This window comes from Mustela putorius, unplaced genomic scaffold (genome assembly GCF_011764305.1).
Source record: "Mustela putorius furo isolate JIRA1106 unplaced genomic scaffold, ASM1176430v1.1 tig00003899_pilon_pilon_pilon, whole genome shotgun sequence".
Lineage (NCBI taxonomy): Eukaryota > Metazoa > Chordata > Mammalia > Carnivora > Mustelidae > Mustela > Mustela putorius.
The window spans coordinates 2,519,328-2,547,184 of NW_025422048.1; the positions used below are offsets into that span (position 1 = coordinate 2,519,328).

General features: G+C 36.4%; 1 protein-coding gene across 2 annotated transcripts in view; it reads left to right on the plus strand.

The window, feature by feature from the left end:
- GABRA3 (gamma-aminobutyric acid type A receptor subunit alpha3) overlaps positions 1–27,857 on the plus strand; it is a 393,257-nt gene that overhangs the window by 106,019 nt on the left and 259,381 nt on the right. For both annotated transcript variants that reach the window (XM_004776653.2, XM_013047929.2), the window contains exon 2: positions 7,767–7,943. In XM_004776653.2, the coding sequence (XP_004776710.1) occupies positions 7,804–7,943 (140 nt within the window). In that variant the 5' untranslated portion in view covers positions 7,767–7,803. The remainder of the gene's footprint in view (positions 1–7,766; positions 7,944–27,857) is intronic.

Consider the following 27,857-nt stretch of genomic DNA (forward strand, 5'->3'; position numbering starts at 1 on the left):
TTGAATATATATATATATTTGAGATTTGTTACTCATCTTGTTAACATCTTTTCTATCTGTCGTGATTTTAAAAATCTGTATAATCTGTCAATTTCCGAAAGAGGTGTGTTAAAGTACCCCATTATGATCATAGCTATGTCTATGTTTCTTTTTAGTTCTGTCCATTTTTGCTTTACATATCTTAAAGCTGTGTTGTTATATGTATGGAAATTTATTACATTTCTTTTTTTTTTTAATTTTCAGCATAACAGTATTCATTATTTTTGCACCACACCCAGAGCTCCGTGCAATCCGTGCCCTCTATAATACCCACCACCTGGTACCCCGACCTCCCACCCCCCGCCCCTTCAAACCCCTCAGATTGTTTTTCAGAGTCCATAATCTCTCATGGTTCACCTCCCCTTCCAATTTCCCCAAACTCCCTTCTCCTCTATAACACCCCTTGTCCTCCATGTTATTTGTTATGCTCCACAAATAAGTGAAACCATATGATAATTGACTCTCTCTGCTTGACTTATTTCACTCAGCATAATCTCTTCCAGTGCTGTCCATGTTGCTACAAAAGTTGGGTATTCGTCCTTTCTGAAGGAGGCATAATACTCCATAGTGTATATGAACCACATCTTCCTTATCCATTTGTCCGTTGAAGGGCATCTTGGTTCTTTCCACAGTTTGGCGACTGTGGCCATTGGTGCTATAAACATTGGGGTACAGATGGCCCTTCTTTTCACTACATCTGTATCTTTGGGGTAAATACCCAGTAGTGCAATTGCCGGGTCATATGGAAGCTCTATTTTTAATTTCTTGAGGAATCTCCACACTGTTCTCCAAAGTGGCTGCACCAACTTGTATTTTTGTTAAATTGAACATTTTACCATATAGAGTTTTCCTCTTTATCTTTAGTAAAAGCTTTGATTTAAAGTTTTTACTTCCTGAATATTACAAATAATGTTTTGGTTAATATTTGCATAGCATTACTTTTTCCTTTTCCTTTCAACTTTTCTGTTCCTTTGTGTTTTAGATATGACTCTTATAAACAATGCATAGCTAATTTATTTTTAGTATTTTTAATCTAGTCTGATAAACTCTTTATTTCAAATGGGGCCTTTAGAGACTAAAATTGCTAATATATCTGAATTAGAAACTATCATTTTTTAATGTTTTCTATTTAGTATGCCTATTTAATATTTTTTTCTTTTATTTCTTATGTGGATTGACATTTCTTAAGTCATTTTATTTTTTCTCCTCTTCTAAAACAGAAGTTATGCAATCTGTTTCTATTTATATGTTGTATGTGTCATACTAAGATGTATGCTTTACTTTTCAAAGTCTTTTTATTTTCAGAAATTATATTTGGTTCTTTTTCAAGTCTCCCACTTTACTATTCCTAATATTCTGTTCTCCATAGATGTTTTAAGCTTTTCTTTTTGGTAGAGATTATAGATATTTCATCATTTGTGTCTGATAGGAAATATATTTTGAATTGTATTAATCCCAAGCCAGGGAAAATTTTAGAGGTATCCCTTTAAAGGGGAAGCCCACAAAGGAGATAGAATATAAATGGTCAGAGGTGTAGTGTAACTAGGGTGGTAACATGGAATTCAAGGACTTTCAGAGGAGAAGGTTGTGGTCAGTGCTGGTTTATGTTTTTCCAGGCAGTTACAAAAGAGTAAGAGAGAGGAAAGTGTGTTGAAGACACATACCAGAGGATGGTTTTGTTGATATTATGGACTACATATGTAACCCAAGTAATGCAAGAAAGGAAGTAAGAACATGAAGGTGGTAATATGCAATTGAAAGGTGGTAGGATCAAGGGATTGATGATTAGGGTTAACCCTAATAGAATAATTAGGCAGAATAATTAACAGCTTAAAGGTACTGGATGAAAATGGTTGGAAAAGTTGTGATCAGATAGTTATTTGAGTTCATGGATTTGTAATGACAAGATTAATGATATGACCATGAGAATAAGTGACTAGATTAGGGTAAAGCTGAGGCTCACTGGAGGGCAAGAGGTCAAGGAATTGATCTGTAGTTTACAGTGACCAAGGATTATTACATGTCAAACATAATGCTTAATTATGCCCATGAATTATGCCATTTAATTCTTACAACACTCCTATATGGCAGTATTATCATTATCAACTTTTTATAGATGTAAATGTTGAGTCAAGTCATTCATCCAATCTCAGATTGCTGTGTGGCATATCAAGAATTGGCAGATATTTCTGGGTTCAAAGCTTATAATAATATTTATGGCTTTAAAGCTTATAATAATGGCAATGCTTTGAGGCTAAGTAGAATTAGATGGCCTCAAATAAAACTTTTGTGACAAACTGAGGCAAAGAAATGTCAGAGTTGGCTTTACAGTATCTGAATAGCAGCATTTGGGATGCCTCTGTTCAGTTAAAGTTCCAGCAGGTAGTGCCTCATGGCATCCAAGTGGGGAGTTGGTGGGTGGAATATCAGTATCTGGTTGTTTCTAGGCACTGAGATAAAGAAGTTTTAGGAATCCTAGTTGAAGGAGGTGCTGTGTCAGTGCCTTGTACATGGTAGATACTCAAAAGTTTGTGATAAAATGAATTTGTATTTGAACAGGATCTAACAGCAGACCTATCCAGGGAGCATGTCTTTAGTCAGGCATTTTATGTGTATTATTAATCTATAATTTTTATGAATATTATTATTCTTATTTTACACTGAAGAAGGAAGTCTTTAAGGCCTAACATGACTAGTATTTGGTAGTTCTGAGTAGTCTCTTGATCTGGTAGTATGAAGGTGATTTTTATACTATCTTACCTCATTTATTGATGTGACTTTTTCAAAATAACATTCATTCATTAACTATTTAGTAAGTATGCATTATTTATCAGCGTTCTGTGCATTGGGCATATATCTGTAAATAAGACAAGCAAAATTCCTTGTCCCTACTGAGCTTATATTGTACTGGAGTAACAGCCAATAACAAAAATACATGAAATATATATTAGAAGTGCAAATGAGATATTACTTAGCCATCAGAAAGGATGAATACCTACCATTTACATTTACATGGATGGAGCTGGAGGTATTCTACTACATGAAATAAGTCCATCAGAGAAAGAAAATTGTCATATGGTTTCACTCATATCATATGTGGAATATAAGAAATAGTGCAGAGGATCATAGGGGAAGAGAGGGAAAAAGCAGAAATCAGAGAGGGAGACAAATCATGAGAGACTCTTGACTCTGGGAATCAAACTGAGGGTTGTGGAAAGGGAGGTGGGGGGGAATGGGGTAACTGGGTAATGGGCATTAAGGAGGGCACATGATGTGATGAGCACTGGGTTTTATAGCAACTAATGAATCACTGAACACTATATCAAAAACTAACGATGTACTATATGTTGGCTAATTGAGCTTAAGTTAAAAAATAAATAAGGGGCATCTGAGTGGCTCAGTGGGTTAAGCCTCTGCCTTCAGCTCAGGTCATGATCTCAGGGTCCTGGGATGGAGCCCTGCATTGGGCTCTCTGCTCAGCAGGGAGCCTGCTTCCCCCCCATCTCTCTCTGCCTGCCTCTCTGCCTACTTGTGATCTCTCTCTCTCTCTCTCTCTCTCTGTTAAATAAATAAATAGATAGATAGATAAAATCTTTTTAAAAATAAATAAAAATAAAATAAGTTTAATTTAGAAAAGAAAGAAAAGAAGTGCAAATGAGGAAAAATAGAACAGGCAACTGCATAGGAAGTTTCCAGGATGTAAGGAAGTATTGAAGTTTTACATTGGGTCATCAGGGAAGGTCTCATTGGGAAAGGAGACATTTGAGCAAAACCACAAAGTGAGAGAAGGAAAAAACTATCTGGAAATTAGATAGAAAAATAGTCCCAGTAGAGGCAATAGCATTTGCAAAGGCCCTAGGGCTGGAGCATGCCTGTTATATCCAACTGACAACAAGGAAGTAAGTCACAGTGGCTGAAGTAGAGTGAGTGAGAGAGGAGGATAGTAGAGGATAAGGTTATCCAGCTATCTGGAGGTTAGATCACGTAGGTCCTTGTAGATCATAACATAGCTTTTGAACTGGGGAGCAATTGGATTTTGAGCAGAAGAGAGACATGATCTGACTTTACACTTTTAAAGTTCACTCTGTTGTATAGAGACAAGATTTTAGGAAAGCAGGGTCAGAGTCACCAAGCCCAGTTAAGAGGCTTTTGCAATGATCTCAGCAAAAGATGCCGAGTAATAGCAGTAGAGGTGATGATGAGTGGTTTTATTTTGAACATGTTTCTTTTTAAATGGAATGCCAATGAGACTTGCTGACAGATTGGATGTGGGATATGAGACTAAAAGAGGAATCAAGAATGACATCAGAGCTTTTACTCTGAGCAAATGGACGGGTAATTACCATTACCTGATATTGGAAAGACTACAGGGGTACCAGGTTTGTATGTGTGGGGAGATTGATATCTGAACCTCAGATTTTAACACATTAGGTTTAAGATGCTTCTCAGACATCTAAGTGCAGATGTGGGTTGCAGGAGGTAATGGGGGTAGAGATATTAATTTATAAGTCATCAGCTTGTAGATAGTAATTCCTTCTAGTTTGTTACTTGTACTTTCCTTTAGCTCTTGAGCAAAGTGAATTGGTTGAGTAAGCATTTGTTATTTTGGCTACGCAATCATGTAGTATGGTGGCTTGAGCATTTGTCAAATTTGTGTGCTCATGTACCATGGATAATCCATTATAACACCAAGATTATCTGAGCCTTCCCAAGGGTTATCCCCTCCTATTTCATTGTCAATCTGCTCCTATCACAAGCATCTGCTATTGTGTCCATGGTTATCTGAATACGTTTATTGATTGTAAGTTCATATGTCATTGGTGTTTATCCATGTGCTGTACTTACAGGACCATATACCAGGGTTGCCTACTTTTGCAATGTGGCTTGGCTTCTTTATATCAACTTTAAAACTGTTATTAGTATTACATTCTGTTAATGCAGCATAGTTGTTTAAATGCCCATGTCATCATATGATGTTCCTTTGCTGGAATTTTCAGCTTATTCATTACAGATGTATGTGCTATACTTCTTTGTTCATATGCTGTAGATAGCTACTTATTGCCTATTGGTCATCATTACTAAAGAGATACTAGTTCTTCATTGTGGCCACTTGTCTCTATATCTTATCTCTCTGCTCCAGGGAGAAATATTTTGAGCATGTTTGCCTACAGTTGGACCATGGCCTTCTGTTTCTGCATCATGGCAGTCTACTCTACTAGTATGCCTATCTGCTCCTAAACCATGTCACTCAATTCCTGATCATGGGTGCTACGGTACACACAGTGTGTGTTCACACATCATGATTAAGGGCTGATATACCAATACCTCTTCACATACATCATGGTTGTCTAAGCATACTATAATTGTTTATAGCTACATGAATATTTGTCATGTTTGCAGGCCCTTTAAGTGTTATGGCTTTCAGTTTATGCATTATGGTCACTTGAAAATTCATCAAGCTTGTCAGAAGAACAATTTTAAGGGTCTTCTGTCCTACAGTCCTTGTGTGCACTTGTCCTACAGTCCTTGTTTGCACTTTTTTGATGGTCACCTGAGCATGTATCATGGTTATATGTTCATTTAATGCTAATACCTGCTAATGTGCCACATTTCTGTGTGTATATATACCAGGATTGGGGACTGTTTTGTATATATTTGCTAACTTGCTAAAGCTACCCATTCCAGTAACATTTTTTTTAACTTTTTTTTTAAAGATTTCATTTATTTATTTGACAGAGAGAGAGATCACAAATAGGCAGAGAGACAGACAGAGAGAGAGATGAGGAGAAGCAGGCTCCCCACTGAGCAGAGAGCCCCATGCGGGACTCCATCCCAGGCCCCTGGGATCATGACCCGAGCTGAAGGCAGAGGCTTAACCCACTGAGCCACCCAGGCGCCCCTCCAGTAACATTTTTTAATTAAAAAATTAATTGTGGTTAAAAAGCACATAAAAAATCTTAACCACTTTTCAATATGCAGTTTAGTAGTGTTAGGTATTTACACTGTTGTGCAACAGTCAAGTGGCATGCTTTTGATCATGCATGATTTTTAAAAAAAGATTTTATTTATTTAATTGACACAGAGAGAAGTACAAGCAGGGGGAGTGGCAGGCAGAGGGAGAAGTAGGCTGTTGAACAGAAAGCACAATGTAGGGCTTGATCCCAGGACCCTGAGATCATGACCTGACCCAAAGGTAGATACTTAATCAACCAGCCACCCAGGTGCCCCTTGATCATGTGTAATGTCTTAAGTGTTTACCAAAGCTATTTTGTCTTGTACAGTGATTATTAGGCTCATGTGCTATGGTTTTCTGACCAATGTAGTCAAATAGTTTTATACATAAATGTCTTCACATGTATTATAATGTTTGTTAACAAAATGTTATGGGGTGCCTAGGTGGCTAAGTCAGTTCAGCATCTGCCTTCATAGTGGTCATTTTAAATGATACCCTAGAAGAAGCAAAGCAGGAACTTGTAGTGGGAATCCTAAGCTTGGGTCCTTGCCTAAATGTCCAGACTCTGGGTATGAGCAAGGTTGCTGTATTATAAAATGCCTAGGCAGCAACTCAAAGTAGATGTTTTCTCATCACAAAGATTCAAGAAGACAATTGAATATATGACCTAGTGGCTGCATTCTTTGGGATAGGATAAATTTAAAAAGACTTGTTGTTTATCTTCTTATCAACTATAATGGCTCTCCAGCATGTATCTGTATTACATATTAATCCCTTACCTAAACTTTCCTTGGGAAAAGAGTTTTAAAGACTTTCATTCTCTTTGGAAGTGAAGTCACTGATAAGACTTAAAAAGAGTATGGTTTTGTTGCAGAATTAGGTCTCCTTCTAGTGGTCAATGTCTCAGATTCAAAGAAGCCATGAGGTTCAGAGATAACAAAAAAGTGCCACTTTATATTGCTTTCTTAACTCCATGTCTTAGGTAAACATCCACTAGTCCAGAGTTCATAAAATAACCTTACACATAGGCAACTCTAAATCATCTAATTCTATCATCAGTATAACTTGCTGACCTTTTAGGGTCTTCTGTACTAGGAAGATAGACTTGGATTTCTTATGTTGTGGTCCCTAAATGGGGCTGACTTTACCCTCAAACATTTATGGGGAATCATTATTTTCCTATTCTAGTGCCATGGTGTCTCATCACTCAGCATTTTCTCAGCCTGATTCAGAGGAAACAGTTCATCTACCCTAAGAACTTCGATCTTTTGGAAAATTGCATAACTGTATTGAAATGAGAATTAATCCCACAAATGCTATAAAGAGAGTTCAGATCTTAATATTCTAATATTTCCTACAATATTACACAGTGAACTATGACAAAGACATTTGTGAGAGTAAAGATCAAATAGGATTGGGGGAAAATAAAATGAAGACATGAGAGAGTATTTTAAATTCTTATGAAATTATGAAAAAGTAACTAAAACTGAGAAGACAGGGAAAGAGATGAAAGTATAACCCAAGACTCTGAATTACTGATTTAGAGCTCTTTACTCTTTATTGGATGGACTTTGGTATATTCAAGAAAGGAGTATGTGGGGAATGAATTTTGGTAGCATTTATGAACTAGGGAAAGGGGATTGTTACATTAATCATTTAATAACTAGATACTAGGAAAGTTAAATGGCTCTAATATAATTGAATAAAACCTTTTTTTAAACCTTTTTTTCTTTTTTGTCTTCCACCCCTTCTCCTTCCTCTTTTCCCTGAATAGGGATCTCACAGGTCTCTCCAAGTTGGTGCCTAAGAAAATGATAGTCACACAGATGAGTCACTTCTACACAACCAGCCTTGGGTTTCTTTTTCTGATTAATATTTTTCCTGGAATAACTGGCCAGGGGGAATCAAGACGACAAGAACCTGGGGACTTTGTGAAGCAGGATATTGGCGGGTAAGAACCCTTACCTCCTAGAATAAAAGAAAACTGTGATAAATTCTTGCCTTAGACCAAAACTTTTTATATTTTTTTCCTAGAGGTACTCTGGTCCCTGATACTTAGACATTACATTTTATTTTATTTTATTTTTTAATTTTTTTTTATTTTCAGCATAACAGTATTCATTATTATTGCACCACACCCAGTGCTCCATGCAATCCGTGCCCTCTCTAATACCCACCACCTGGTACCCCGACCTCCCACCCCCCACCCCTTCAAACACCTCAGATTGTTTTTCAGAGTCCATAATCTCTCATGGTTCACCTCCCCTTCCAATTTCCCCCAACTCCCTTCTCCTCTCCATCTCCCCATGTCCTCCATGATATTTGTTATGCTCCACAAATAAGTGAAACCATATGATAATTGACTCTCTCTGCTTGATTTATTTCACTCAGCATCATCTCTTCCAGTCCCGTCCATGTTGCAACAAAAGTTGGGTATTCGTCCTTTCTGAAGGAGGCATAATACTCCATAGTGTATATGGACCACATCTTCCTTATTCATTCGTCCATTGAAGGGCATCTGAGCTATATTTCAATTTATTTGTTTATTTTTCTAATGTAAATTCAATTATGGAGGGCATGTGATGTGATGAGCACTGGGTCTTATATGCAACTAATGAATCATTGAACACTACACCAAAAACTAATAATGTACTATATGTGGGCTAATTGAATTTATATTGTATTTTTTAAAAAAATCATCAGCTCAAAATTACAAGGTAGAAAGAGATCTCAGGGGTCTTCTTGAGCAGCTCCTTAGCTCATGTTTAAATTCCCTCTGTAACTTCTTTTTTTTTAAAAGATTTATTCATTTATTTGACAGAGAGAGATCACAAGCAGACGGAGAGGCAGGCAGAGAGAGAGATAGAGGGAAGCAGGCTCCCTGCTGAGCATAGAGCCCAATGCGGGACTCGATTCCAGGACCCCGAGATCATGACCCGAGCCAAAGGTAGCGGCTTAATCCACTGAGCCACCCAGGCGCCCCCCCTCTGTAACTTCTTAAAAGCAGTTCTTTCCAGCCGTTTGTACTCATTTTTTTTTCTGTCTGAGATCTCCAACTTGTCCCATTTTATTGGCTCTGTCCTATTAGCATTTAAATGTGATCAAGAATCTCCCATGTTAAATTTAAAAATCTGTCCACCAATAGTACCTTAAATATTTCCTCCTCTTCACAGTCCTACTTCCTGAAAAAGCAGTTTTCTTTACTGTCTCTACTTACTCACCTCTCATCCATTTTTCCAGTGGTGCTGTCTGACTTTGAGCCTCATGACTCTAAAGCAATTTATGCAACTAAGATGGCCAGTGTTGGCTCTGTTACTGAAATGAACACTTGTCTATTCTTATATTACCCAACTTTTTAAAAGTTTTTAGTAGCATGTAGTAACATTCAAAGTTGTTGATTTTTCTCTCCCTCAACACCTTTTTTATGAAATAAAAAACACACATACATATAAACATGCATAAAATATAAATATGTGGTTTAAGAACAATTCTTTCTTTTATTTCAGAGACATCACAATTCCCTGTTTCTTAGATTAAGTTCTCTAAACGGGCCCAAGACAAGAATCCAAAAGCAAATAATTTATAGAGAGTGCTCTCAGAGAAACTTGTAGGAAGCAAGGAAAGCAAGATAGGGAAGGGAGGAAAGCAAAGCAAAGATGTGATTTCACTTGAAGTGTAGCCTCCATTTGACCCCATGGGGTTGAATGGCTCTACAGATTTGGCCCCCCTCAGGCAAGGGGCTGGACTTCTATGGCCTCTTCCTAATCAGCCATGGCCTGTGGGCTAACTGGAGGAAGGCATAACCTCCCAGGCATTTTAAGGCAAGGTGGCTTTTTTCAGCCAATGTTAAAATACTCTGAAGTAGTAGAGCGACAGTTTCACTGGCCCAGGAAAAAAGATCTGGACATAGTACCAGCAGTAAATACTACACCTGATTTTCTTCATACTTTTATGGCTGTGCTTACTATAGTATTTTCCATACTATTACACAGCTGTATGAAATGCCTGTGTGATATAAAGATCTTTTGTAATCTTTTTGGTAATATTTTCCTTTGTTCACACATGTGTTGGTGTTTTTCTTTGTTTTGTTCTAAGTGTTCTTACCATACAGATACTGAGTGATTTAATCTATCCCCATGACATCATAACCTTTTATATATACCAATGACTCTCACCTCAATTATCATTCCTAATTTCTCTTGAGTGTCATTCCTCTATATTCAACATCTGAATTCCTCTATATTCAACATCTATTCATTGGACATGTCTACTTGGCTACCCATAAATTCCTTAATCTAAGTATGTCCAAATTAGTTTTATCATCTCCATCTCCCTCCCTTACTCTTAACAACAACAAAAACAACAAACATGATATGCTAGTCTTCCATTATCCTTAGTCAATAACACCACTATGCACCCCATTGCGCAAGCAAGACACTGAAATCATCTCTGCCAATTTTCTACTCTTTGATTTCTAGATTGAACTATTTTCCAAGGTATGTAATTACTACCTCCCACATCTTTAGGATTCATCTACTTTCCCACAACTTTCCAGCTACCACCTTAGTTTAATCCAATATTGTCTTCCACTTGTACTATTACAAAAGTCTCTAGTTGGTCTTACTTTCTAAAGTCTTGCTCCCACCCAAACTAACCTCTGCTCTGTAGCCAATATTCCACAGTGTATGTTGAGTCATAGCTATTCTAGGTCATTTAATGGATTCCTATTTTCCCTAGACTAAAGCCCAAATTCCTTAAATGATTTTTTCCGATCCAATGTAACCCAGCCTCTACCCATCTTGGCAGCCTTATTTATTAGTCCTCCTGTCCCCAAACTTTGTGTTCCTCAGCTGTATGAAACTTCATTCAATTTTAAAACCCTATCTAATTCAGAGAATATTAGTAATAGCAATGATCCTCTTGAGCCTTAAAATATTTAAGTATTACACAGTATATTTTATTATTTGGTGGTGGCTTTTGTCTTATGTTTTACACTTGGCTACTACCCCATATTCTTGAAAGTGTTAGGACTTATTCCTAATTATTTTTGCAGGCTTATCTTAATATACTCTTTCCATCTATCAGAAATTTCAAAAGTAATTTCTGAGGCTGAAGGCTATAGAACTGGACTAATATGTCCTTAGAAACATGGATAATGAGGCCCTTTTTGTTCTTTACTCCAGTCTGAAAAAACAGGCTAATTCTGTTTTATTAATTTCTTATGTATCGGATTTCATTGGGTTATGCCAGATGTTCTAAATAAGATGTAAATGCTAAATAAATGAACTTTATTTTTTCAAGTCCTAAATCCTGTTAAATTTTAACTCTGAGAATAAGGTTCTTTAAGAATTTATTGCAACTTTTATTATAATCTTAAATAAAAATTTTGAACACCACTGTCCCTGTCCTTTGTAGCTTTAAGATCATCATAGAGAACATTCATTATGTTAATTCTATATTTATATATTTTTTGTGTGTGTCTCCATGCTCAGTGTTAGTTGCAGTCTCTCCTGTTTACACTGCTTTGTTTACATCCTACTGGTGCTTAGAAAATCAGATAGCCAAATCTTTTACTGATTATATTAAAGAAGACTTCAAGAGATCCTCCTTGAGAAAACCAAAGTGTAGTGCTAGATTTAATATAAGGGAATTTGAAACTTTTTTGAAGGGCTACCTTCAAATTAAATTAGATTAATGTCTAATTTACCTGACATGAGAATTGCTACCCCAGCTTTCTTTTGAGGCCCATTGGCATGAAAGATGTTTCTCCATCCCTTCACTTTCAGTCTGGATGTATCTTTACATTCCAAATAGGACTCTTGTAGACAGCATATGGATGGGTCCTGTTGTTTTATCCAACCTGAAACCCTGTGTCATTTTATGGGAGCATTTAGGCCATTCACATTGAAAGTAATTATTGAAAGACCCATTTTTACTGACATCATGTTGCCTGTGGAGTCCTTGTTTCTATAGATTGTCTCCATAATTTTCTGTTCTATTTCACTCTTGGGTTCTTTCTTCTTTTATAGAACTCCCCTTAATATTTCTTGTCGTGCCAACTTGGTGGTCACATACTCTTTCAAACCTTGCCAGTCTTGGAAGCTCTTTATCTCTCTATCCATTTTGAATGTCAACCTTGCTGGATAAAGTGTTCTTGCTGCATGTTCTTCTCATTAATGCCCTGAATATGTCTTGCCAGCCCTTTGGAAGGGTGAGACTACTAAAACCCTGGATCTAAATATTAGGGTTGGCACTGTATTTGTATTTGTTAGAAATAAAAAGGGATGTCTGGGTGTATCAGTCATTAAGTGTCTGCCTTTAGCTCAGGTTCATGAACCCAGGGTCCTGAGATCGAGCCCCATATTGGGCTCCCTGTTCAGTGGGAAGACTGCTTCTCCTTCTTCCACTCCCCCTGCTGTGTACCCTCTCTCCCCGTGTCTTTCTCTGTCAAATAAATAAATAAAATCTTTTTTTTTCTTTTCTCTCATTTAAAAAAATTTTTACACTTTTATTTATTTATTTTTTATTTTTTCAGTGTTCCAAGATTCATTGCTTATGCACCACACTCAGTGCTCCATGATATATATGCCCTCTCCAATACCCACAACCAGGCTAACCCATCCCCCCACCCCCATCCCTTCCAAAACCCTCACCTTGTTTCTGAGTCCAGTGTCCCATGCTTAAAAATAAAAAGAATAAAACAATTCAACTTACAACTATGTGGTATATGCTGGTAGTTCTGATACTTAGCAGAGCTGCTTCTTTTTGTCTTTTTGTTTTTATACTTTCTTAATGATGTTCTTTTGTGTTGAAAAAATCCATTTGCATAAAATACCCAGTGCTCCATGCAATCCATGCCTTCCTTAATGCCAGGCTCACCCATCACCCCCAAACCCTTCCCTTCTAAAACCTTAAGTTTGTTTCCTAGAGTCCATAGTCTCTCATGGTTTGTCTCTCACTCTGATTTCTTCCCCTTCATTTTCCCCTTCTCCTAATACCCTCCATGCTATTTGTTATGCTCCACAAATAAGTGAAACCATATGATAATTTGACTCTCTCTGCTTGACTTATTTCACTCAGCATAACCTTCTCCAGTCCCATCCATGTTGATGCAAAAGTTGGGTATTCATCCTTTCTGATGGCTGAGTTATATTCCATTGTGTATATGGACCACATATTTATCCATTGGTCTGTTGAAGGGCATCTTGACTCTTTCCACACTTCGGCTATAGTGGACATGGCTGCTATGAACATTAGGGTGTATATTGGGGTATATATGGCCCTTCTTTTCACTACATCTGTATCTTTGGGGCAAATACCCAGCAGTGCAATTGCTGGGTCATAAGGTAACTCTATTTTTAATTTTTTGAGGAACCTCCACACTGTTTTCTGAAGTGGCTGCACCAATTTACATTCCCACCAACAGTGTAAGAGGGCTCCCTTTTCTCTACTACTTCTCCAACAAGTTGTTTCTTGCCTTGTTGATTTTTGCCATTCTGACTGATATAAGGTGGTATCTCAATGTGGCTTTGATTTTAATTTCCCTGATGGCTAATGATGATGAACAATTTTTCATGTGTCTGTTAGTCATTTGTATGTCTTCTTTGGAGAAGTGTCTTCTCATGTCTTCTGACCATTTTTTGACTTGATTACATGATTTTTGGATGCTGAGTTTAAGAAGTTCTTTATAGATCTTAGATATCAGCCCTTTGTAGTTTCATTTGCAAACCTCTTTGTTTTGTTGACTGTTTCCTTTGCTGTCCAAAATCTTTTTATCTTGATGAAGTTCTGAAAGTTCATTTTCACTTTTGTTTTCCTTGCCTTTGGAGACGTGTCTTGAAAGAAGTTGCTGTGGCTGATGTTGAAGAAGTTACTGCCTATGTTCTCCTCTAGGATTTTGATGGATTCTTGTCTCCCACTGAGGTCTTTCATGTCTTTTGAGTTTAACCTTTGTGTATAGTGTAAAAGAATGGTCCAGTTTCATTCTTCTGCATGTGGCTGTCCAATTTTCCCAGAATCATTTATTGAAGAGACTTTTTTCCATCATATATTTTTTCCTGCTTTGTCAAAGATTAGTTGGCTGTAGGGTTGAAAGTCCATATCTGGACTCTCTATTCTGTTCCACTGGTCTGTCTGTTTTTGTGCCAGTACCATGCAGTCTTGTTGGTCATAGCTTTGTAATATAGCTTGAAATCAGGCAACATGATGCCCCCAGCTTTGTTTTTATTTTTCAACATTTCCTTGATGATTTGGAGTCTTTTCTGGTTCCATACAAATTTTAGGACTGTTTATTCTAGCATTTTGAAAAATGTCGTTGTTATTTTGATTGGGATGGTGTTGAAAGTATCAATTGCTCTAGGCAGCATAGACATTTTAACAATGTTTATTCTTCCACTACATCAAAAACTAATGATATATAATGTATAGTGACTAACATAACACAATAAGAAAAAATAAAGTAAAAAAAAAACAACAAAAAAGAAAAATTCCATTTGCCACATTATCTTATCCACTTTTTTCCAAGTTTTTATTTAAATTCTACTCAGTTAATATACAATGTAATAATAGTTTCAAGTGTAGAATTTAGTGGTTCATCACTGACAAAGAACACTCACTGCTCACAAGTGTCCTCCTTAATCCCCATCCTTATTTAACCAATACCTACCAACCTCCTTTCCAGTAACCATCAATGTGTTCTCTATAGTTAAGAATATGTTTTATGGTTTGCCTCTCTTTTTTTCCCTCCTATGTTCATCTGTTTTATTTCTTAAATTCCACATATAAGTGAAATTATATGGTACTTGTTTTTCTCTCACTGATTTATTTCACTTCACATAATATACTCTAGCTCCACCTACATCTTCACAAATGACAAGATTTTATTATTTTTTTAAAATTCTTTTTTATTTTTTTATAAGCATATAATGTATTTTTATCCCCAGGGGTACAGGTCTGTGAATCGCCAGGTTTACACACTTCCCAGCACTCACCATAGCACATACCCTCCCCAATGTCCATAAACCCACCACTCTCTACCGACCTCCCTCCCCCCAGCAACCCTCAGTTTTTTTTGTGAGATTAAGAGTCTGATGGTTTGTCTCCCTCCTGATACCATCTCGTTTCATTTATTCTTTTCCTACCCCCCAAACCCTCTACATTGCATCTCCACTTCCTTATATCAGGGAGATCACATGATAGTTGTCTTTCTCTGATTGACTTATTTCACTAAGCATAATACCCTCTAGTTCCATCCACAGTGTTGCAAACGGTAAGATTTCATTTCTTTTGATGGCTGGATAGTATTTCATTATATATATATCCACATCTTCTTTATCCATTCATCTGTTGGACATCTAGGTTCTTTCCATAGTTTGGCTATTGTGGATATTGCTGCTATAAACATTCGGGTGCACATGCCCCTTCAGATAACTACATTTGTATCTTTAGGGTAAATACCCAGGAGTGCAATTTCTGGGTCATAGGGTAGCTCTATTTTCAACTTTTTGAGGATCCTCCATGCTGTTTTCCAGAGTGGTTGCACCAGCTTGCATTCCCACCAACAGTGTAGGAGGGTTCCCCTTTCTCCGCATCCTCGCCAGCATCTGTCATTTCCTGACTTGTTAATTTCAGACATTCTGAGTGCTGTAATGTGGTTATCTCATTGTGGTTTTTATTTGTATTTTCCTGATGCCAAGTGATGTGGAACATTTTTTCATGTGTCTGTTGGCCATTTGCATGTCTTCTTTGCAGAAATGTCTGTTCATGTCCTCTGCCCATTTCTTCATTGGATTATTTGTTCTTTGGGTGTTGAGTTTGCTAAGCTCTTTATAGATTTTGGATATAAGCCCTTTATCTCATATGTCACTTGCAAATATCTTCTCCCATTCTGGCAGTTGTCTTTTGGTTTTGCTAACTGTTTCCTTTGCTGTGCAAAAGCTTTTGATCTTGATGAAATCCCAATGGTTCATTTTTGCCCTTGCTTCCCTTGCCTTTGGCGATGTTTCTAGGAAGACATTGCTGCAGCTGAGGTCAAAGAGGTTGCTGCCTGTGTTCTCCTCAAGGATTTTGATGGATTCCTTTCTCACATTGAGGTCCTTCATCCATTTTGAGTCTATTTTCATGTGTGGTGTAAGGGAATGGTCCAATTTCATTTTTCTGCATGTGGCTGTCAAATATCCCCAACACCATTTGTTGAAGAGGCTGTCTTTTTTCCATTGGACATTCTTTCCTGCTTTGTCAAAGATTAGTTGACCATAGAGTTGAAGGTCCATTTCTGGGCTCTGTATTCTGTTCCATTGATCTATGTGTCTGTTTTTGTACCATACTGTCTTGATGATGACAGATTTGTAATAGAGCTTGAAGTCCAGAATTGTGGTGCCACCAACTTTGGCTTTTTTTTTCAATATTCCTTTGGCTATTCAAGGTCTTTTCTGGTACCATAAAAATTTTAGGATTATATGTTCCATTTCTTTGAAAAAAAATGGGTGGAATTTTGATTGGGGTTGCATTAAATGTGTAGATTGCTTTAGGTAGCATAGACATTTTCACAATATTTGTTCTTGCAATCCAAGGGCATGGAATATTTTTCCATTTCTTTGTGTCTTCCACAATTTCTTTCATGACTACTTTATAGTTTTCTGAGTATAGATTCTTTGCCTCTTTGGATAGGTTTATTCCTAGGTATCTTATGGTTTGGGGTGCAATCGTAAATGGGATTGACTCCTTAATTTCTCTTTCTTCTGTCTTGTTGTTGGTGTAAAGAAATACAACTGATTTTTGTGCATTGATTTTATATCCTGACACTTTACTGAATTCCTGTATAAGTTCTAGCCGTTTTGGAGTGGAATCTTTTGGGTTTTCCACATATAGTATCATATCCTTTGCAAATAGTGATAGTTTGACTTCTTCTTTGCTGATTTAGATGCCTTTAATTTGTTTTTGTTGTCTGATTGCTGAGGCTAGGACTTCTAGTACTATGTTGAATAGCAGTGGTGATAATGGACATCCCTGCTGTGTTCCTGACCTTAGCAGAAAAGCTTTCAGTTTTTCTCCATTGAGAATGATATTTGTGGTGGGTTTTTCATACATGGCTTTGATAATATTGAGGTATGTGCCCTCTATCCCTACACTTTGAAGAGTTTTGATCAGGAAGGGATGCTGTACTTTGTCAAATGCTTTTTCAGCATCTATTGAGAGTATCATATGGTTCTTATTCTTTCTTTTATTAATGTATTATATCACATTGATTGATTTGTGGAATTCCAACCAACCTTGTAGCCCTGGAATAAATCCCACTTGGTCGTGGTGAATAATCCTTTTAATGTACTATTGGATCCTATTAGCTAGCATTTTGGTAAGAATTTTCACATCTGTGTTCCTCAAGGATATTGGTCTGTAATTCTCTTTTTTGATAAGATCCTTGTCTGGTTTTGGGATCAAGGTGATGTTGGCCTCAAAATGAGTTTGGAAGTTTTTCTTCAATTTCTATTTTTTGGAACAGTTTCAGGAGAATAAGAATTAGTTCTTCTTTAAATGTTTGGTAGGATTTCCCCTGGGAAGCCGTCTGGCCCTGGGCTTTTGTTTGTTTGGAGATTTTTGATGACTGTTTCCATCTCCTTACTGGCTATGGGTCTGTTCAGGTTTTCTCTTTCTTCCTGGTTCAGTTGTGGTAGTTTATATGTCTCTATGGAATGCATCCATTTCTTCCAGATTGTCAAATTTATTGGCATAGAGTTGCTCATAGTATGTTCTTATAATTGTTTGTATTTCTTTGGTGTTGGTTTTGATCTCTCCTCTTTCATTCATGATTTTATTTATTTGGGTCCTTTCTTTTTTCTTTTTGATAAGTCTGGCCAGATGTTGATCAATCTTATTAATTCTTTCAATGAACCAGCTCCTAGTTTTGTTGATTTGTTTTATTGGTTTTTTTTTGTTTGTTTCTATTTCATTGATTTCTGCTCTGATCTTTATGATTTCTCTCCTCCTGCTGGGTTTCGGCTTTCTTTGTTGTTCTTTCTCCAGCTCCTTTAGGTGTAGGGTTAGGTTGTGTCTTTGAGACCTTTCTTGTTTCTTAAGAAATGCTTGTATCACTATATATTTTCCTCTCAGGACTGCCTTTGCTGTGTCCCACAGATTTTGAACCATTGTGTTTTCATTATCATTTGTTTCCATGAACTTTTTCAATTCTTTAATTTCCTGGTTGACCCACTCATTCTTTAGAAGGATGCTGTTTAGTCTCCATGTATTTGGGTTCTTTCCAAATTTCCTCTTGTGATTGAGTTCTAGCTTCAGAGCATTATGGTCTGAAAATATGCAGGGAATGATTCCAATCTTTTGATACCAGTTGAGACCTGATTTATGACCCATGATGTGGTCTATTCTGGAGAATGTTCCGTGCACACTAGAGAAAAATGTGTATTCTGTTGCTTTGGGATGGAAAGTTCTGAAGATATCTGTGATATCCATCTGGTCCAGTGTGTCATTTAAGGCCTTTATTTCCTCGTTGATCTTTTGCTTCGATGATCTGTCCATTTCACTGAGGAGAGTCCCCTACTATTATTGTATTATTGCCAATATGTTTCTTTGATTTTGGTATTAATTGGTTTATATAGTTGACTGCTCCCATGATAGGGGCATAGATATTTAAAATTGTTAGATCTTCTTATTGGATAGACACTTTGAGTATGATATAGTGTCCTTCCTCATCTCTTATTATAGCTTTGGCTTAAAATCTAATTGATCTGTTATAAGGATTGCCACCCCAGCTTTCCTCTGATGTCCATTAGCATGGCAAATTGTTTTCCATCCCCTCACTTTAAATCTGGAGGTGTCTTTGGGTCTAAAATGAGTTTCTTTTAGGCATCATATTGATGGGTTTTGTTTTTTTATCCATTCTGATACACTATGTCTTTTGATTGGGAGCATTTAGCATATTTATATTCAGGATAATTATTGAGAGATATGAATTTAGTGCCATTGTATTGCCTGTAAGGTGACTGTTACTGTATATTGTCTCTGTTCCTTTCTGATCTACCACTTGTAGGCTCTCTCTTTGCTTAGAGGACTGTTTTCAATATTTCCTGTGGAGCTGGTTTGTTGTTTGCAATTTTTGCAGTTTTTGTTTGTCCTGGAAGCTTTTAATCTCTCCTATTTTCAATGATAGCCTAGCTGGATATAGTATTATTGGCTGCATGTTTTTCTCATTAGTGCTCTGAATATATCATGCCAGTTCTTTCGGGCCTGCCAGGTCTCTGTGGATAAGTCTGCTGTCAATCTAATATTTTTACCATTGTATGTTACAGACTTCTTTTCCTGGGCTTCTTTCAGGATTTTCTCTTTGTCGCTAAGACTTGTAAATTTTACTGTTAGGTGATTGGGTATGGACCTATTCTTATTGATTTCGAGGGGGGGTTCTCTGCACCTCCTGGATTTTGATGCTTGTTCCCTTTGCCATATTAGGGATATTCTCTTCAATAATTCTCTCCAATATACCTTCTGCTCCCCTCTCTCTTTCTTCTTCTGGAATCCCAATTATTCTAATGTGGTTTCATCTTATGGTGTCACTTATCTCTCAAATTCTCCCCTTGTGGTCCAGAAGTTGTCTCTCTTTTGCTCAGCTTCTTTATTCTCTGTCATTTGGTCTTCCATATCACTAATTCTTTCTTCTACCTCATTTATCCTAGCAGTAATAGACTCCATTTTTGACTGCACCTCATTAATAGCTTTTTTTATTTCAACTTGGTTAGATTTTAGTTCTTTTATTTCTCTAGAAATGGCTTTTATCTCTCTGGAGTGGGTTTCTCTAATATCTTCCATGCCTTTTTTGAGCCTGGCTAGAAACTTGAGAATCATCATTCTGAATTCTAGATCTGTCATATTACCAATGTCTGTATTGATTAGGTCCCTAGCCTTTGGTACTACCTCTTGTTCTTTTTTTATTTTTGTGGTGAGTTTTTCTGCCTTGTCATTTTGTCCAGATAAGGCTATATGAAGGAGCAAATAGAATACTAAAAGATTGTCAAAGACCCCTGTAAAATGTGCTTTTACCAAATCAGAAGAGACCCCAAATCATGGGAGGGAGAAAGGGATAAAAAGAAGTTCAGAAAGAAAAAAAATAAAAAAGGAAGACAAAGAAAAAAATATAAAAAAGAAAAAAAATATATATATTAGACTGGTGACTAGAACAGGGTCACCCACTTAATTTTGGGAGTATTTTGGTCTCTTAGAAGAAATTACCTACTAAAATTTTAAGGATTTTATTTATTTATGTATTTGTCAGAGAGAGAGAGAGAGATAGAATGCACAAGCATACATGCAGGCAGAGGTGAAGAGAGAAGCAGGCTCCTTGCCAAGCAGAGAGCCTTATGTGGGGCCCGATCCCAGGACCCTGAGATCATGACCTGAGCTAAAGGCAGAGGTTTAACCCACTGAGCCACCCAGGCACCCCCCTCCCCAAATTTTAAAGAATGAAAAATATATCTAAGGGTAAACACAATGAAGGGATGGAATATGCCTATAAAGATGAACATTTTTTTTTAAATTCTAAAAAAGGAGTTGATAAAGTAAGTTGGTTAAGAGAATAAAGAAAAAAATTGGAGAGAATTAGTTTGGGCTGGAGCCTAGAACAAGCCTAGAGCTAGATTTAAGGTATATTTTTATCTATTAGAAGAAATTGTACCCCAAATTTTTTAGAAGAAAAAAACCCTATGTGCATACAAAAAATAGTTAGATACAATGAAGAATAAAATAATAGTGAAGGTTCAAAAGAGATAATTTTTTTTTAATGAAAGGTATTGTTAAGATAAACTAGTTAAAAATGTTAAAAGAGGAAAGGGTAAAAGTTAAAAAAGATTATCAGAGGAAAAACAGTTAATTAACTGGAAGACTAAAGAATGAATTCCATGCTTTGCTTTCTCCTCCTCTGGAATTCTGCTGTTCTCCATGGTAAGTGAACTTGGTATTGACTGCATTTCTTGTTGATCTTCTGGGGGAACAGCCTGTTATAGTGATTCTCAAGTGTCTTTGCCAGAAGTGGAGTTGCACCGCTCTTACCAGGGGCCAAGATAATCATCCACTTGGGTTTGCTTTCGGGAGCTTTTGTTCCCTGAAGGCTTTCTGTAGAGTTCCAGAGGACGGGAATGAAAATGGCGGCCTCCCAGTCTCCAGCCCAGAGGAGCTAGGAGTTCGGGGCCCCACTCCTCAGTGTGCCCTCGGAGGAAAGTGATCAATCACTCACATCTCCCTGGCCTCTGGCCGCGCTCTGAGCTCACCCGTCTTGTGATCAGCTCAAGGTAACCCCGAGCTGAGAGCTCACTCCTCGGCTCTGTTTCTGTAGCCGGCTTCCCTGCTCTAATACCTGTGAGCTCTTTGACACTCAGATACCCTCTATCCTTCTGTGACCCTGTGGGAACTGGGGTCACACTGACACTGTGTGGGCTTCACCCTGGTTTAGCCTCTGGAGTGACATCCCTCAGTGGAGCAGACTTTTAAAAGTCCCAATTTTGTGCTCCATTGCTCTGCTGCTTGCCGGGAGCTGGCCCCTCCCCCCACGGTCTATCTTCCCATTGCTTTGGATTCACTTCTCTGGCAGTCCTACCTTTCAGAAAGTGGTCGATTTTCTGTTTTTAGAATTGCTGTTCTTCTCTTCAATCTTCTGTTGGATTTGTAGGTGTTTGCAATGGTTTGATAAGCTATCTAGCTGATCTCCTGCTACCTGATATCATCTCAGCCTGCTACTTCTCTGCCATCTAGACTCCTCCAAGATTTCATTATTTTTTATGTCTGAATAATATTGCATTGTGTGTTTATGTATGTATATATATATAAACATACATATATTTATACTGCTTTATTCATTTATGTATGAATATTTACTTAATAACATATAACGTATATTTATATAAATATATAAATAATATATATAAATGTATGAGCAAATATTATATACACATATATAATATGTATATGTATATTATATATATGTACCCTTGTATATATTTATGTATATTTATAAATATGTAATTTGTATAATAAATATTATATATATGTATATACTGCTTTATTCATTTATCAGTTGATTGAGATTTGAGCTCGTGATGCAGTGAGCACAGGTGTTATATACAACTGATGAATCACTGAACTCTATTCTTTTTTTTAAATAAATTTTTAAATTTTTTATAAACATATATTTTTATCCCCAGAGGTACAGGTCTGTGAATCGCCAGGTTTACACACTTTACAGCACTCACCAAAGCACATACCCTCCCCAATGTCCATAACCCCACCCCCCTTCTCCCAACCCCGCTCCCCCCAGCAACCCTCAGTTTGTTTTGTTCTGAAACTAATAATACACTATATGTTAATTAGTTAAATTAAAAAATAAAAAAACTGTGTGCTCTTTCCATAATTGGGCTACTGTTGATAGTGCCACAAAACACTGGGGTGCTTGTGTCTCTTTGAATCAGTATTTTTGTATTCTTTGGATAAACAGCTAGTAGTGTAATTTCTGGGTTGTAGGGTAGTTCTGTTTTTAACTTTTTGAGGAGCCTCCATACTGTTTCCCAGAGTGGAGGATCACTTTGCATTCCTACCAACAGAATAAGAGGGTTCACCTTTTTCCACACACTTACCAACATCTGTTGTTTCCTTTGTTGTTAACTTCAGCCATTTTGAAATGTGTAAGATGATATTTCATAGTAGTTTTGATTTGTTTTTTGTTTTTTTTTTGCTGAAGATGAGTAATGTTCAGCATATTTTCATGTGTCTATTACCCATCTGGATGTCTTCTTTGGAAGAAATGTCCATTCATGTCTTCTGTGTATTTCTTAACTGGATTATTAGTTTTTTGGTTGTTAAGTTTGACAAGTTCTTCATAGATTTTGGATACTAGCCTTTTATCAGATGTATCATTTTCAACTATCTTCTCCCATCCCAAAGGTTGCCTTTTAGTTTTGTTGATTGTTTCCCTTGCTGTGCAGAAGCTTTTAATCTTGGTGAAGTCGCAGTAGTTTATTTTTGCTTTTGTTTCCCCTACCTTTAGAGATATATCTAGTAAGAAGTTGTTACAGCCAAGGTCAAAGAGGTTGTTGCCTGTATTCTTCTCTCAGATTTTGATGACTGTTTCATGTTTAGGTCTTTTATCCATTTTCAATTTATTTTTGTGTATGGTGTAAAAAAGTGGTTCAATTTCCTTCTGCATGTGGCTCTCCAGTATTCACAACACCATTCGTTGGAAACATTTTTCCTTTGGATATTCTTTCCTGTTTTGTCACAGATTCGTAGACCTTATAGTTGTGGGTCCATTTCTGAGTTGCCTGTTCTGTTCCATTAATCTATGTGTCTGTTTTTGTGCCAGTAACATACTGACTTTATGACTACAACTTGGTATTAGAGCTTGAAATCTGGAATCAAGATGATGCTTGTTTTGCTTTTCTTTTTCAAGATTGTTTTGGCTATTCAGGATCTTTTGTGGTTCCATACAAATTTTAGGATTGTTTTTTATGGATGATTTGTTCTAGCTCTGTGAAAAATGCTGGTGCTATTTTGATAGGGATTGCATTACATGTGTAGATTAGTTTGGGTAATATAGACATTTTAATAATATGTGTTCTTCCAAATCATGAGCATGGAATGTTTTTCTATTCCTTTGTGTCATTTTTAATTTCTTTCATAAATGTTCAATTGTTTTCAGAGTACAGACCTTTTATCTCTTTGGTTAGGTTTATTTCTAGGTTTCTTATGGTTTTTGGTGCCACAATTATAAATGGGATCAATTACTTGATTTCATTTACTGCTGCTTCATTATCAGTGTATATAACATGCAACTGATTTCTGAACATTGATTTTTGTCCTGAAGCTTTCATGAATTCATGTATCAGCTCTAGAAAATTTTTGGTGGAATCTTTGGGTTTTCTACTTAGAATATCATGTCATCTGCAAGTACTGAAAGTTTGACTTTTTCTTGTTGATTTGGATGCCTTTTATTTCCTTTTTGATGTCTGATTGCTGAGGCTAAGACTTCCAGTAATATGTTATATAGTAATGTAAGAATTGACATCTTTGACTTGTTCCTGGCCATAGGTGAAAGACTTTCATTTTTTTTACCATTGAGGATTGTATTAGCTATGGATCTTTCATATATGGCCTTTATGATGTTGAGGTATGTTCCCTTTATCCTTACTTTGTTGAGGATTTTTAATCAAGAATTAATGCTCTGCTTTGTTAAAAGTATTTTTTATATCTATTGAAAGGATCATATGGTTCTTATTCTTGCTTTTATTAATGTTGCTTATGATGTTGATTTATTTGTAAATATTGAACCATACTTGCATCCTGGGAATAAATCCCACTTGATCGTGGTGAATGACTCTTTTAATGTACTGTTGGATTCAATATACTAATATTGAGAATTTTTGCATCCACGTTTATCAGGGATATTGACCTATAACTCTCTTTTTTAGTGGGGCCTTTGTCTGCCTTTGGAATCAAGGTAATGCTGGCTTCCTAGAATGGTTTTAGAAAGTTTTTTTTTTTTTTCATTTTTATTTTTTGGAAGAGTTTGAGAAGAATAGGTATTAGCTCTTCTTTAAATGTCTGTTGGAATTCTCCTGGGAAGTCATGTGGCTGTGGACTGTTGTGTGCTGGGAGATTTTTTGATTACTGATTCAATTTCTTTGCTGGTTATCAGTTGGTGAAAGTGTTCTATTTCTTCCTGTTTCGGTTTTGTTTGTTTATATATTTCTATGAATTTATCCATTTCTTCCAGAATACCCAATTTATTGAACAAATGTATAATTTTTCATAATATTCTCTTAAAAATGTTTGTTTTTCTGTAGTGTTGGTTGTGATCACTTGCATTTGTGATTTTATTAATTTGGGTGATTTATCTTTTCTTTTTGATAAATCTGGCTAGTGATTTATCAATTTCATTAATTCTTTCAATGAACCAGCTCTTAGTTTAGTTGGTCTGTTCTCCTGTGGTTTTTTTTTTTGTTTGTTTGTTTGTTCATTTGTTTCTATAGCATTTATTTCTGCTCTAATATTTATTATTAGATTCTTCTGGTAGTTTTAGGCTTCATTTGTTATTCTTTTCTAGCTCTTTTAGATGTAAGTTTAGGTTGAATATTTGCTTCTTCTGGTAGTTTTAGGCTTTACTTGTTATTCTTTCCTAGTTCTTTCAGGTGTAAGGTTAGGTTGGAATATTTGTTTCTTGAGGTAGGCCTGTACTGAATATACCTCCCTCTTAGGACTACTTCTGCTGCCTCTCAAAGGTTTTGAACCCTTATGTTGTAATTTTCATTTGCTTCCATACATTTTTAAAATTACTTCTTTAGCTTTCTGGTTGATCTATTCATTCTTCAGTGAAACATTCTTTATCCTCCATGTACTTGAGCCTTTTCATATTTTTTCTTGTGGCTGACTTCAAGTTTCATAGTATTGTGGTCTGAAAATATGCATGGTATGATCTCGATCTTTTTGTACTTGTTGAGGGCTGATTTGTGACCTAGTGTGTGATCTGTTCTTGGGAATGTTCCATGCACACTAAAAAAATGTGTATTCTGCTTTAGGATGAAATGTTCCAAATATGTCTATTATATATGGGCCAGTGTGTCACTCAGCCATTGTTTCCTCATTCATCTTCTGCTTCGATGATCTGTCCAGTGTTGTAAGTGGGGTATTAAAGTCCCTTACTGTTATTTTATTATTACCAATGACTTCTTTTATGTTTATTATTAATTATTTTACGTATTTTGGTTCTCCCCAATTGGGGAGATAAATAATTACAATTCTTAGATCTTCTTGTTGGATTAGAGACCTTAATTTTGACGTTATGCCCTTCAACTCTTGTCATAGTCTTTCATTCAAAATCTAGTTTGTCTGATATAAGTGTGGCTACTTTGGCTTTTGACATCCTTTACTATGACAAATTCTTCTCCATCCCCTCACTTCTTCATTTTAAAAAATATTATTTGTTTATTTTAGAGAGAGAGTGTGTGTGTGAGAATGAGGGAGGGACAGAGAGAGGAAGAGAATTCCAGAGGATTCCCTGCTGAGTAGGGATCCTGACATGAGGCTCTATCATATGACCCTGAGATCATGGCCTGATCTGAAATCAAGAGTCAGTTGCCCATCTGACTGAGCCACCCAGGTGTCCCTTCATTGCCTCACTTTCAACCTGCAGGTGTCTTAAGTATAAAATGAGTCTCTTCTGTGGACTCTGAGAAACTGAGGGTTTTGGAGGAGAGGGGTGCAGGGAATGGGTCAGCCTGTGGTGGGCATTAAGGACGGCACATATTGCATGGATCACTGGGTGTTGTACATAAACAATGAATCATGGAACACTGTATCAAAAACTAATTATATATTTTATGATGACTAACATAACCCAATAAATAAAATAAAATAAAATGATTCTCTTGTAGGCAGCATATAAGTGGGTCTTTTTCTTTTTCTTTTTTTTTTTTTTTAATATCTATCCTGACATCCTATGTCTTTTCGATTGGGGCATTTAGCCCATTTACATTTAGCGTGATTATTGATAGATATGAATTTAGTTCCATTCTATTACTTGTTAAGTTATTATTTCTGGAGATTTTTCTCTTGTTCTTTTCTTGTCTTTGTAACTTTTGGTCTTTTTTTCTCACTCAAGGAGTTCCCTTTCATATTTTTTTCAGGGCTGGTTTAATGGTCACAACTCCTTTAGTTTTTGTTTGAGAAACTGTCTCTCCTTCTATTCTGAATGACAGACTTACTGGATAGAATATTCTTGACTATAGATTTTTCCCTTTGAGCACAATATATAATGCCACTTTCTTCTAGCCTGCCAAATTTCTCTTGAGAGGTCTGCTGTTAATCTTATTTGCCTTCCCTTAGGTTAGGGACTTCTTTTCTCTAGTTGCTTTTGGATTTTTCCTTATCTCTATATTTTGCAAATTTAACTATGATTTTATTACTTTTGTGTTGTAATCTCCATACTGGCTTTATAAGTAATTAATCTACTATTACTACTTTTACTATATGTTTGCTTTTGCTGTGAAATTTTTCTGTTCCTGGTAGTCTTACTTCTAATTATGGTCTTTTATTTTCACTTAAAAAATTCTCTACATTTCTTATAAGGCTGGTATAGCAGGGATGAGCTCTTTTGATTTCTGTCTGGGAAACTATCTCTTTTTCTGTTCTGAATGATAATCTTGCCAGGTAGAGCATTCCTGGTTCTAGGTTTTTTCCCTTTTAGTACATTGGCCTGTAAAATTTCTTTTTTTGACCTGCAAAATTTCTGCTGAAAAATCAGCTGATGTCTTTATGGGGTTTTCTTTGTATGTAGCTTTAATTTTCTCTTGCTGTTTTTAAAATTCTCTCTTTATCACTATATTTTGCTATTTTAATTATTACGTGTCTTCTTGGGTTCATCTTGTTAGGGACTTTCTGTGCTTCCTGCATCTGGATATCTGTTTCTTTCCTCAGATTAAAAATTTTTCAGTTATTATTTCTTCAAATAAGTTTCCTGCCCACTTTTCTCTCTCTTCCTTCTTTGATCTCTATAATGTTGTTATGCTGAATGATGTATCAGAGTTTCTGTATCCAATTCTTGTTATTATTCTTTATTTTTGCTGTTCAGCATGGTTGCTTTCCATTATTTTGTCTTCCAGCTCATTGACCTGTTCTGAATCTTCTAATCTAGTGTTGATTCCCTCTAGTGTATTTTTCATTTCAATTATTGAATTATTCAGCTCTGACTGGTTCTTTTTTTGATGTATTCTGTCTCCTTGTTTAGGTTCTCACTGAGTTCACAAACTCTTTTCTCAAGTCCAGTGAATATCCGTGATCATTACCTTGAACTCTTTATTAAGCATATTGTTTATTTCCA